Source organism: Triturus cristatus, chromosome 10, assembly GCF_964204655.1.
Source record: "Triturus cristatus chromosome 10, aTriCri1.1, whole genome shotgun sequence".
In the NCBI taxonomy this organism is placed as follows: Eukaryota; Metazoa; Chordata; class Amphibia; order Caudata; family Salamandridae; genus Triturus; species Triturus cristatus.
This window is the reverse complement of record NC_140593.1, coordinates 427,938,511-427,952,033: the sequence shown is the minus strand read 5'-3', so window position 1 is coordinate 427,952,033 and position 13,523 is coordinate 427,938,511. Positions and strand designations below refer to the sequence as shown.

Here is a 13,523-nt window from a genome sequence, read left to right as displayed (position 1 = left end):
AAGTCCGTCAACCGGCGCCAAAGCTATTCCAAATAGAATGTGGCGGATTTCCTATGGATAATAGGTCCTAACTATAACTACCTACTGGCGACCACCAGTAGGTAATATATATATAACTACCTACTGGCGACCACCAGTGGGTAATTATATATATATATATATATATATATATATATATATATATATATATATATATATATATATATATATATATATATATATATATATATATATATATATATATATATTCATTCACTGACAAAAGCAAAGGTTACAGGGAGATTCTAGTTAGGGTCAGATTTCACTCATGCAAAACCAGCTAAATTCAGTATTATAGTTACCTATGCGAACTCTAACTTACGCCCCACGCTGCACTGCTTATGACCCCATGTATTACTTCACTCATGACCTGCTCAGTGAAATCACTGATTACATCATTGATGAACTCTTAAATGACTTCACTGATGACATCATCCAGTGAGTGTGTTTCGTAAAGGTTTCCGAAAATTATAGATATATCCAAAGCTATTGCATAAGTTAAATTACTATTCTATTTGTACTACTAATGAGTGATACTGTATCTAATATATGTTATTTGAGTGGAACTGTGACTGTCTGTATCAGTGTGGGAGTGGGTGTCTGAGTGGCTGTATGGGTGTGTGAGTACTTTATGGGTGAATAAGTGGGGGTGTGAGTAGCTGTATGGGTGAGTGAGTGACTGTGTGAGTGGCTGTATGGGTGGGTTAGTGTGTGTGTGAGTGGCTGTATCAGTGACTGGTGGATGACTGTGTGTGTGTGTGAGTGGCTGTATGGGTAACTGAGTGGCTATGTGAATGGCTCTATGGGTCAGTGACTGGGTGTGTAAGTGGATGTATGGGTGAGTGGCTGTTTGACTGGGTGTATGGGTAAGTGAAAGGCTGTGTGAGTTGCTGTTTTGCACAGTAAAGCCCTGATTATGAGTCTAACTCATGGGGACGTGACGGTCTCATAACTGACCGAATAGGAGTCAGGCAGTTGGACTGCCACAGCCACGCTGCCATGGAAACACATTATTTGGTATGTTGCGGCAGTCAGGAAGCCGCAATATACTTGGCGTGACCACCGCGGGCCCACCAATCATATTATACGTTTCCTTTCCGCCGGCAATGTCATGGAGATTCCTCCTCCATAAACACTGTGGTAGAGAGAAAACAAAGGTCTCCTCCGCATGGGGATGCACACAGAGGGCCACAACATGGGCTCCCACTGTGCATGCGTCCCAGTACCTGCATGGCATGGACTTTTAAGTCCATGCCATGCAGGAACTGTTTTTGGTGTTCCCATTGCGGTGCCCATTTTTAGATGCAACGCTGTTGGAATGCCAAAAACCAGCCTGCCAACCAGGACGAAACTCCTAATCTGACTGGCAGTCTGACCACAGCTTTGGCAGTGCAGTGGCGGGGCAGACCCGGCTCCTCACGTCCAAAGTCGTAATCAGGCCCTTAGTATTTGTGTGAATGGCTGTATACATGAGCGAGTGGGGGCATGAGTGATTGTATTGATGTGTGAATAGGTATGTAAGTGTTTTTGTGGATGAATGAGTGGCTGTATGGGTGAGTAGCTCAGGTAGTAGCTGTATTGTTGTGTGAGTGGTTGTATGGGTGTGTGAGTGGCTGTATGGGTTTGTGAGTAGCTGTGTGGGTGGTTTTGTGGGTATGTGAGTGACTGTATTGGTCTGTGAGTAAATGTGTGACTGGTTGTATTAGTGGCTGGGTTAAGAGTGTGTGTTAGTAGTTGATGCCTCGTTCTGCTTGTTGCTGATGTTTATTTTGCCTCTTTCTGCTTGTTTCTCACTTTATTTTGCCTCTTTTTGTTTGTTTATCACCTTTATTCTGCCTCTTGATGCTCACTGCTGACCTTCATGCTGCCTCTTTCCGCTAGTTTCTCACCTTTATTTTGCCTCTTTCTGCTTGTTGCTGGCCTTTATTTTGCCTCTTTGTGCTCGTTACTGACCTCTATTCTGCCTCTTTTTGACATTTCTCATATTTATCTTGCCTCTTTCTGCTCATTCTGCCTCTTTCTACTCGTTTCTTACCTTTATCATGCCTCTATCTGCTCATTGATGACCTTTATTCTGCCTCTTTTGGTTCGTTTCTCACCTTTATCGTGCTTCTTTTTGCATGTTTCTGTCAATAATTCTGCCTCTTTTTGCTCCCTTCTGTCTGTTTCCCAGGAATGCAGGGGGGAGCCTCAATGCTCTCACAGTCCCAGCTGGCTCCCTGCCTCCTCTAGAAGCCAACATTGCTGCTGGTAGACCACTCCTCTGGAGCGCTTGTCTGCAGAGATGATGCTGGACCCTCACACACTTCCCTAAGTAAATATAGCCCAAGGGGAAGGACATGACTTATGGCATGACATGCTGATGCACAAATGATACATGGGTTTGCACAGGGACTCACAGTCATGACAGCTGCTGCACGCAGGGAGCTTCTGGAAGTGCGGCTCCCTGCATGCAGGAGTAATACTTTCATCTCTTTCCTTGCCCGCATGTCGGCAGGGAGGGGAAGAGATGAAACCCCCACTTCCAGTCAAGCAAACGCAAACATTCCATATCCAGCAAGCTGGAGCTGTAAGCAAAAGCAGACAGCTGTTTCTCACGGGAAGCCACCCCTGGGGATTTGCAGTAACCAGGGCCGTCAATCGCTCATGACCCTCCTCCTTTCTTGTATTTGACCCCGGGGAGTTGGTGGTCCCTGAGGTACAGGGAGGTCCGCGCAGCCACTCTGCGTTTAATTTACCAAAGGCCCTGGGGAGGTGGTAGTCCCTAGGTCAGCCCAGCCCACCCATTAATTTTATTTAAAGCCCTAGGGAGGTGCTGGTGCCTGAGGTAGTCTATGCAGCCCCCGCAGTAAATTAAACATAAGCCCCAAAGAGGTGATGGTCCCCAGGACATAAAAGAGCCCCTTGAGGGGGCCACATGTGGCCTCTCCTTTAATTTCATAAATTCATCATGCCCCCGGGACCTGGCCCATCCAGGGGCTTGATTAAAAACAAGCACAGGAGACCATTCTTGTTTTAATTGCTGAGAATTTGCGAATTTCGCAGCAATTTGTTTTTTAAAGAAAAAAATGCTTCAAGATCAAGGCTTGGGGGTCAGGGTATTCCCACTCTACACCTTTTTCAAATTTTTTCAAAACTTTTTTAGTAGGACTCTGCTGAAGCCGATTCCCATAATGGCTGCCAACATTTCCTGGCTGAAGTGTTGGCAGCCAATCAGAGCTCCTTAGATCTCTGCGAGTTAGCAGAGGTTGCAGATATACAAATTTGAATATCCTTAAATTTCTCACCAACTACTACACAGATTTACACCTAATAACAAAAAGCACAATCTGTGGACGAAAAGCTAGCTTTCTGCCAAATTTGGTGTAGTTCCGTCCAGCGGTTCGGACTGTAGTCGTGTTCAAAGCTCCTATGGAAATTAACAAGCGAAATGCACTTTTTTGACCCCATCCCCTTTTTTCTTGGCCTCCTGCTTGGCGCATCGCCCTGAACATTTAAATGTGGAACAAAAATCACCGGCGCACTTTTTGGGGAAAATTTAGTGAAGATTCATCATACGTCACCAACAATATAGGCTTTTGCTGTGGAAACATGGTCCTAACTATAACTACCTACTGGCGACTGCCAGTAGGTAATAAATACTATGATGGCTTTAAATAACAAATACACTTTTTTAAAATGTTATATATATATATATGTATGTAAGTATATGTATGTATATCTATGTATGTATGTGTATGTACGTATGTAGATATATGTATGTATGTATATATATGTATGTATATGTATGTATGTATATATATATATATATATATATATATATATATATATATTCACTGAAAAAAACCATAGGTTATACAGACATTATAGTTAGGAATTAGTATTTAAAAAACCTTAGAAATTCACTGAAAAAAAACATACGTTTCGGGGACGTTATAGTTAGCTGGACATTTGACTCATACAAAACCAGAGAAATTCACCTGTTATAGTTAGTTGAGCTAACTATAACTCGCGCGCCCGCAATGCAATGGTGATGATGTAACATATTACATCACTCATGACATAACTTATGACATCTCAAATGACAACACTGATGACATCATCCACCTGATAATCTGATGCACATACTGATGGCCTAATATAAACTTTGATACACGCACTCTAAAATACTGACTACTATTTGTCGTGGTTGGGCATTTCTTTTCAAAGTCTGCTAAATGTGAGATATCTATGAGAGATCATTGGGTGTACAGATGGTAGCTGGCTTTGTCTCAATGTTTTGATATATTCTACAAACTATACCACTTTCCTTACTTTTTTATTTTGAAAAAGGAGGAGGGTTTAGTAAGACATTAAGTAGAAGAGATGTTTTGCAAAAGTGCAATCTGTCACACCTGCTTTAGGAGATTTGTTTTCTGAGCAATATGTCTATAGTAAGGAAAAAAGGTTGAAAAAAACCATCAAACACAATCAATTATGAACCTCAAACAGCTAACATATAAGCTTTTTGAAAAAACAAAGAAAACAACCTTCATAAGAACTAGTAAGTTAAATTGTGAAGGATGCCTTCTCTTTGACCCAATTTGTACGTAACATAAGGTCTACCTTTAGTTGAATGGGCCAGGTTTCTGTTGCAGTTTTCATGCCTCTCTTTTATGCTGTCAGTGGTTCATTAATGCACCACTAAAATGTAAAGATGAGTGGCTTCTTCTCTTAAATTTAGGCATTTGCCTGATCATGTTTGTATTCATTACGTTCCATAAAGTGAAGGGGTTTTACTGGCCAACCTAGAGAATGCCCTTTGGGAGTTTGTCATGAAACTAGAAAACTAAAGGTCTTCCTTAAGAAATGGTCAGCACTACAATGGTGGAGCTTTGAGATCCTGTTTTTTCTATTGAATGGCCTTGTACGAGAATACGATGTTTTGGCATCCACCATTCAGGTTATTTTCCACAGCCCCCTATAATACAGAGTGCCGCAGGTCATAAAGAGCTTCAAATCTGGGGATGATCTTCTTTGGTGGGTTTAAGAAAATAAAGCCCTTAAAATGATGAGCAATATTCAGACATCTACAAGGATGATGGGACAGAATCCAATGCATCACACTGGCTGGGATGAATAAAGAGATTTGCGGTCAACTCGAGCAGGCTGAATTGGAGATGGGAAAACCAAGGAAATAGGTTGCATACAATTTCTGGCAGCAACGTTGGCCAGCAAGAGTTTTCTTATAGGCTCAACTCCTTGTTTATTATCTTTAGGATGGAAATCTGCTCATCATTAGGCATATCAAAAAGACAGTGCACACAAGAACTGGTTGTCATTATTGCTTCAGTAGTAATAGGTGCTTTCTCTGTGACTCCATTCATCAAGGACCTGAAGCACCAAACATATCTAACCAAGGCTTTCCCCACTCTTCAAAGAGGCCTTAAGCCACATCTGGATGGAGACACCATTCATGATCCGCTAGGCATTGACAGCTGAGCCTATCCACCCTGACGTTCAGAAAGCCCACCTGGTGTTGAACCACTAGGAATATGCCCTGGTGCTCCAGCCACAAAGAGTCAGTGACCTCATCCGCCCTATTTGTTGCAATACCCCATGGCAGTGGTGTTGTCCGTAAACACTTGTATTAACCTTTCCCTGATTGAATGAAAGAAAGGTTTTTAATGCCAAATGGATCGCCCAAAGCTCCAACAGGTTAATGTTGAGCCCAGATACCGCCCGAGACCAGAGTCCTCTGATCTCCACCTTTACCATATGTCCACCACAGGCTAGGAGTGACGCTTCTGTCACTACAGTTAGCTCCGGTGTGGGAAGGAAGCGGGGTCTGCCACTGACACAATCGTGGTTCATCTGCCACCAATGCAAATCTTTCACAGTTCCCTTCAAATTCTCAACCATATCAGAGAGATTCCCCTGATGCTGCACCCACTGGGCCTTGAGGTTTCACTACAGAACCCGCGTATGCCAATGGACATGAGTAACTAGCAGTATGCAGGAGGCTATTAGGCCCAACAACTTCAATGTCAGCCTCACAGAAATCCAGGATAGAGGCCAAAACATTGGTATCATAGCCCGAAAAACCTGGAATCGCTGCTAGGGAGGATAGGTCAGAAACTGCCCTGTGTACAGAACAGCTCTGATGTAGGGGAGCGTCTAAGAAGGAATCTGGTGTGACTTGGGCACATTGATAGTGAATCACCAGTGAGTGCAGGAGGTTTGCCGAAGTCTGGAGGTTGCAGACGACTGGCTGGGGTGAGCCAATCATAGAGGAAGGGAAATATTGAAACACGTGACCTCCAGATGAGCTGCAACCAACGCCATCATTGTCATGAGCTCCCGAGGGGCACTGGTAAGGCCAAATGGGAGCACAGCAAACTGAAAGTGCCTTTGGCCCACCATGAACCATGTGAAACATCTGTGGACAGGCAGGCTGAGGACCTGAAAATATGCATCCTGCAAGTCCAACACAACCATCCAGTCTCCCAGGTTCATAGCAGACAGGATAGCATTAGCATTTAGAATATCTCCTTTTTCAAGAAGAGATTGAGAAGGCACAGGTCTAGGATAGCCGCAAACAGAGCGAGAATTATGGGCACCGTTGCTGTTATTCCAGAGCTGATTGAATGAATGAAGTCTGGTATTAGACTAAAGACAGTTTGAAAGCCTGTGAGAAGGCCGGAGGAGACAATGTTAAAAAAGTGCGCAAGACCTTAAATGTCAGATGTGTTGAAAATTGTGTAACAATTCACAAAGTGCAATGGGAGGTTCGTATTTAAAAGGGCTCTTTGAGAAAATCTTGTAAGCAAGATTGTGTCCACTGTCACTTACTTATCAGTAGCTTCTGTTCTGTCGAAGATACCATACCTGTTAGGAGCCCAATCTCATCAAGTATGAATGAATGAATGAATATTAAATTTATAAAGCGCTAACTTAGCCCAAGGGCGTCAAGGCACTGCAGAGGACTGATGTGCAAACTGAATAAAATACCCATACTGAAGTCTGTGTAAAGAGCCAGGTTTTCAAGGCCTTGCGGAAAAGAGAGTGTGACACAAGACCAGATAGACCATCAGGGAGAGAGTTCTACAACCTAGCAGCGGCAGTGGAAAAGGCCCTGCCTCCCCATCTAACCTTTTTATATCTTGGAACTACCAGCAAATTCTTGCTAGCAGACCTAAGCTGCTTGGTCGGGGCATAGCGCTGGAACATCGCTTTAATGGCCTCAGGGCCTAGACCGTAGAAGGCATTATGGGTCAGGCATAGAGTCTTAAAGAGAATTCTTCGATCCAGAGGTAGCCAGTGCAACGATATGCGGGAAGCCGAAACTGAGTGGTACTTCGGCAAATCCATCACTAGCCTTGCTGCTCCATTCTGCACTAGCTGTAACCGTCGCACCAAACCTTTATTAATGCCCAGATAGAGGGCATTACAATAATCGAGTCTGGTCATTATTAAGGCAATAACTGCCTGCTTTCATGATGCAAACGAAAAGAACTGGGAGATTTTTCTAAGGAGCCTGATTTTCCCAAAACAGGTGGACACTGTTCTGCTAATCTGTAAATTCAGGGACAGAGATGTGTCCACTATAACCCCCAGATTTTCCCCTTGGGATACAGGGGATGGGCAGCTACCCAGTGTGTCAGGCCACCAGTTATTCAACCAGATGTCGTGTTGGTTACCAAAAATCAAGATCTCGTTTTTTTTGCCTGTTAAGTTTGAGATAGTTTTCAACCATCCCGGATGAGACTGCCTGTTTTTGAAATTTGCGGCAGATTCCCTAATTCTGTTGGTAATGGACACCATAATGTGTGTGTCGTCAGCATAAGACAACACCTCAAACCCAAAGGATCTCACAACCTTAGCCAGTGGGGCAACATAGATATTAAAAAGTGTTGGGCTTAAGGAGGAGCCGTGCTGAACTCCACATATCAAAGAATTAGAAGCCGAGTAGAATTGGCCCATTTTTACTATCTGTGCCCGCTCACTGAGGAAGGAGGCTAGAAGCCCAAGGGCTGTGTCTCCGATCCCTATCTCCTTGAGGCATTTCACCAGCCTCAAAGGAGACAGGGTATCAAAAGCTGCGGTAAGGTCAAGAAGAACTAGCAGGGTATAGTATACTCTGCGTCAACCTGGACCCGGATGTTGTCAAAAAACGCTGTTAATGCTGACTCAGTGCTATTATGGCCTCTAAACCCATGCTGCGAGCCATCAAGCAACTGGTAGTCCATTAGATAGGATCTAAGGTGAGAGTTCAAGTATCTTTCGAAAATCTTGGCTGGGACTGGTAGCAAGGAAATGGGGCAATAGTTTTTTAACTGCGTAGGATCCAGAGAAGGCTTTTTTTAAAGCGGTTTGACCGCAGCGGTCTTCCAAGGGGTGGGATGCTGCCCCTCAGAAATAGCTATATTTAGTACTGAGGTGAGGTGGGGAACAATGACTCCACTTCCTATTTTTAAAACCTTTAGGGGGCAAGCGTCCAAGGGAGATCCAGAGGTAACTCCTTCTAGCAGGCGGTCCGTCATTTCAGGTGAAATGTGAGGGAAGGTGAGTAGCCTCGGTTCATCCTCCATGGTTACCGAAACATTAGAGTGGAATTTAGGAGGAGCAGATATAGCAATTTCAGCATTGGGGTCCTCCAAGGTGGAATATATATCTGTGATTTTGGTGCGGAACAAATCTGCCATTCTGTCACAAAGTTCTTGAGAAAGATCTGGCGAGTCAGCAACAGGAGGGGAAATAAGATAGTTGATAACATTAAAAAGTTCTCTAGAAGATATAATCGATTCAGTAACCTTAGAGTAGTACAGTCTTTTTTCCTTGGTAATGGCCGCTTTATATTCCCTCAGGCGCTGTTTATGTAGCTCTCTGCCCACCGGCGCCAGATATGTATGCCATATCCTTTCCTGTTTGCGGCAAGATTGCCTCAGCTCTCTGAGTCTGTCAGAAAACCATGGGGAGGAGGGTTTTTTCCTCGCTACATAATGTTTTGTAACGGGTGCCAAAGTATCCATGGCTCCTAACAGCCATTTAGAAAGTTCATCTGCTGCTAAATTAGCATCCAAGTGCTCAGAAAAATGAAAGTTCATAAAATAGTTAGTAAGAGCCTCCTTACTGCTACAGCTCAGATTTCTCTTTTCCTCCCTTATCCTTTTGTCATCTAAGACAGCGCTTGATGCTGAGGTCTGAAGTTTAAAGGGGGTGGCATAATGATTTGACCATGAGAGAGGTAAAGGCACTCCCACCTTGATCCGTAGATCGTTGAAGAATATGCCATCTAACATATGTCCAGCAACGTGGGTGGGGATAGTAACCAGCTGCGAAAATCCACAGCAGCCTAAGCTTTCAGAAGGGTTTGATTATCTTTACATGGAGTTTTGTCTAAATCAAAGTTAAAATCACCCAACAATGTAAAATTAGGTCTTGCCAGGTAGGGTTCCAAGAGATTACTGAAGTCTTGGCTAAAGGAAGATCTGGATCCAGGTTGCCGGTAAGATATAACCCCTGAAAAACTTTCAGTGGGAAGAGTATTTATAGAAAAATATAATGCCTGGTAACGGTCAGAGGGTGTAGTAAGTGGCTCGGTGTGACAGGTATAGGCATCCCTATGAAGAATGCCCAGCCCCCCTCCCACTCTGCGTGCCCTATCCTGTCTAGCTAAGCTATATCTGGAAGGGATTGCTTCCACAAGATCAGGACCAGAATAATCCCTTGCCTATGTCTCAGTAATAAACATCCAATCCAGTTTGCAAAGCGAGACAAAGTCCCTGAAAGTAATCTTGTTCTTAATCAGGGATCTGGCATTAATAAGATATCCTAAGAGGGAATGAACGATGTTACAATGCATACATTTACAACGCATGCCTTTACAACGCAGTTTTTACATCGCAACATCCTTTAGAACGCATTCTTTACATCGCATGCCATTACATCTCATTTTCAGAAACTACCTTTACAACGCATTCCATTACATCGCATTATACCTTTACAATGCATACCATTACAATGCATACCATTGCATCGCATTTAAGGTAAGTTTTGGATAGTATAGGGGTAATAATTACTATACTAACTCCAGTGAGTGCAACAGTAGGGTAAGTGTTGGATAGTGTAGGGGTAAAAAATACTATTCTAACTCCAGTGAGTGCAACAGTAGGGTAAGTGTTGGATAGTGTAGGGGTACTATGCGTTGTAGTGGTATGCGTTGTAATGACTTGCCATGTAATGCCTGCGTTGTAGTGACATGCGTTGTAATGACATGCAGTGTAGTGACATGCGATGTAATGGCTCCGTTGTAATGACATGCGATGTAAAGGATGTTGTGATGTAATGACTGCTATGTAAAGGTAGTGCGATGTAATGACTGCGTTGAAAAGGTTGTTTCCCCCAAGAGCATATGCTCTTGGGAAGGTGAGGTAGGTTTACTTTTTTCTGTGGGGGTACAACCAATGCCTACCTGTGCCAAGCAGAAACTGCATGAGGGACAGGCAAAGGAATGATTCACAATTAGGATCTCCGGGTCCACAGTATGGCGGCAAGGAGCTGTGCCCTGCCATAAGCCCAGAAGTTGCTCCCTGGTGTAGCTGGTTCAGTCTGTTCTGGCAAAAATTCAACAGTGTTCCTGGAGCAAGGCGCAGTCTTGACACAGACAGGCTTTTAGTTCAAGATTCATATTCTTACCAGGGTCCTTACCCAAACAAGTGTCCTTTTAAGTCACTACATCCAGGTTGAACTCAAGGATAAAGCACTTCATTTAAGTATGGAGATGTTGACCTGAGGTGGCAAATATCCTCTAAGAGGAACATAACCCTTAAGGCCACATACACTAACATTTGGGCCGAAGAGTCTGGAGGAGGATAAAATGGAGATCTTGTCTACAACTTACCACACTACGAATTCTGGTTTAAAAAAATAATATAATTGATTTCAAAGCCTGGCACGCCACCAAAGTTAAATAGGTATGACCGTTATCTTTTTACCTGGGCTGCTAGCATAAAAAAGGGGGACATCTTGACAGAAATCAAGTTCTTAATAAGAAAAAGAAGGCTGGGCAAGATTTAAGAGACAGCATATATTAAAAGACAACTCCTAAGAAGCATACCTAGAAGTAATCAACTGACTAGAGAGTAGTAAAAAGTAAAGGTGGAATATGTAGTGTTTTAGCCTTATCTTTCTATAGTAGATTCTTATTGCATTATAATTATTTACTTAAAATGCTTTACTTTGCTAACTGCAAGAACATTAAAGGAAGATGCGCTTCTTTATAGCCTATGCGATTTTCCTTAAATTAAACTCCCTATGCAAATAAACCAAGTGTAAACTGAAAATGTAATAATGGTGCTGCAACTCACTAAAACACTAATATTATATCAAATCAGCAGGCAAGTTGTTTTACAGAAGGTGTACATTGTATTAGGCTTACAATTCTTAACTTTAAAGTTAATATTATTTTTAATGTCTGACTTTCCATAGGTTAATTGACCGACTGGATGGAGTTCGCTTATTATGGTCCTTGCTGAAAAATCCAAATACAGATGTTCAAGCAAGTGCAGCCTGGGCTATCTGTCCTTGTATCGAAAATGCTAAGGTAAGCAAAATGCAACCTAAATTGTGCAGTCGTTTCTATACATTAGGGGCCTTATGTAGGTAAATTACATTTACCGATTCTTAAATACCGAATTTTACCGATTCGGTATTTATGAATCGGTAAATGTAATGTAGGTAAAAAAATACCGATTCGGTAAGTGTCGGTATTTTAGAATCGGTATTTACTGATTCGGTAATGGTAACCTGTATCTCATTGATTCCTATGGGCCAGGAGGCCCATAGGAATCAATGGGAAGCCAGTTACCATTACCGAATCGGTAAATACCGAATCGGTAATGGGGGGAGCTCAATCAAGGGTGGCAGGGTGTCACATTGACACCCTGTTGCACCCCTGATTCCTGCATGTGTGCACATGTGGCACACATACATGCCCTGAGGGCATGTGTGTCTGCCACATTGCACACATCTAAGGGCCAAATCATGCATTCACAGAGACATTCGTCATTTACCACCAACTTTCAGTTGGTGGTAAATAACGAATCCCCACACCCACCACACACTCCCCCTACATCTCATTTCTGTATTCGGTATTTACCGAATCGGTAAAATTACCGATTCGGTAATTTTACCGATTCGGTAAATTACCGAATGCAGGAATGATCCCCCTACATCTCAAAAGCCTAAATACCGGTCGGTAACGGTATATTTACCGAAAATCGGCCGTTACCGGCCGGTATTGGGCTACCTACATATGGCCCTAGGTATTTTTGAAACTATAGTATACTGTTTTATCACCCTGTCTAATTATGTCATGTCTGGGGTGCAGAATATCCAGACAACTCCTATATTCACAAATGAAGATGCCAATGGCCTCTTTAATTTCTATCTAAAAACAAATGGTTGATGGCCACCAGTTTTTTCTCTATGGGGACTTACACTGGCAACTTTTTTTATCCTTTTTGGCATGTGTGCGTTTTAAGACATATGTGCTACAATAAAGTAATTTCACACCAGCAGTTCTTCTTTGCTGGTTTCTGGCATTACCATGCAAAACTATTGGCACTATTCTTGTAATATTACCTTAAAATAGCTGGGTTTTAGGTGCTTTTCTCAAGATGGACAAATTGGATACATACAGTAGGCCCTGGTAAGGAGTTCCAGTGAGAAGGGTTCAGAACTGAGAAGGCTTTACGTGCTTTTGATGTAAATATGACCTATGGAATACTTAACAGTTTTTGTGTAGGCTCCCTAGCTATTTTACTGGGCAGTGTGGGGAGATTCATTTAGCCAGATATAGGAGGGGGTTAGAGATCATTGATGCATTTACACATCCAGCACCTTAGCACAAACTGGATGCTATCTCTAACTGGTAGCTAGTGGAGGAGCTTTCATGATGTGATTCCTTCTTCTAAGACCAGCAATCATTTTGACGGCAGCATTCTCTGTCTTTTGTCAATGGTTGAGCTCTGTAGCTATTAACAATTATCTAGTGTCGAGGATTGGAAGCAGAGTATGTCTTTTCAGTTTTCTTCTTAATTGCTCAGGAAAAGGGCAACTCCTCCCAGTTGGTGCATTAGACCCTGTACATTATCACACACAATAGTTTTATGGACTGGATGCAGTCAGGTTCTTTCCAGTTTCCGTCTTAACTGCCCAGGGAAAAAGCAGCACTTCCCCGTAGGTGCTGTGTACCCTGCACACTATAACACATGTGAAAGTTGTCAGATGCCTCCTTAAGAGGGTCTCAGTTAGGAGAGAACCACAAAGGTAAAACATCTCTTTGACAATCTGGGAGTACTCGATTGGAGATGGGGATTTATTTTGGAGTAGAAAAGCAGGCACCAAACTCCCCCTGACATTAGGAAGAGAAGAGTTAGACCAAATAATCCCAAAGATGAATCTATTTGGAATCCACCTGCAGGAACCACAAATCAATAACA

General features: G+C 42.8%; 1 protein-coding gene across 2 annotated transcripts in view; it reads left to right on the top strand.

Annotated features, from left to right (window-relative positions):
* The window catches only part of ODAD2 (outer dynein arm docking complex subunit 2), a 1,108,894-nt gene that overhangs the window by 973,082 nt on the left and 122,289 nt on the right, over nucleotides 1-13,523 (top strand). For both annotated transcript variants that reach the window (XM_085631770.1, XM_085631771.1), the window contains exon 17: nucleotides 11,509-11,623. In XM_085631770.1, the coding sequence (XP_085487896.1) occupies nucleotides 11,509-11,623 (115 nt within the window). The remainder of the gene's footprint in view (nucleotides 1-11,508; nucleotides 11,624-13,523) is intronic.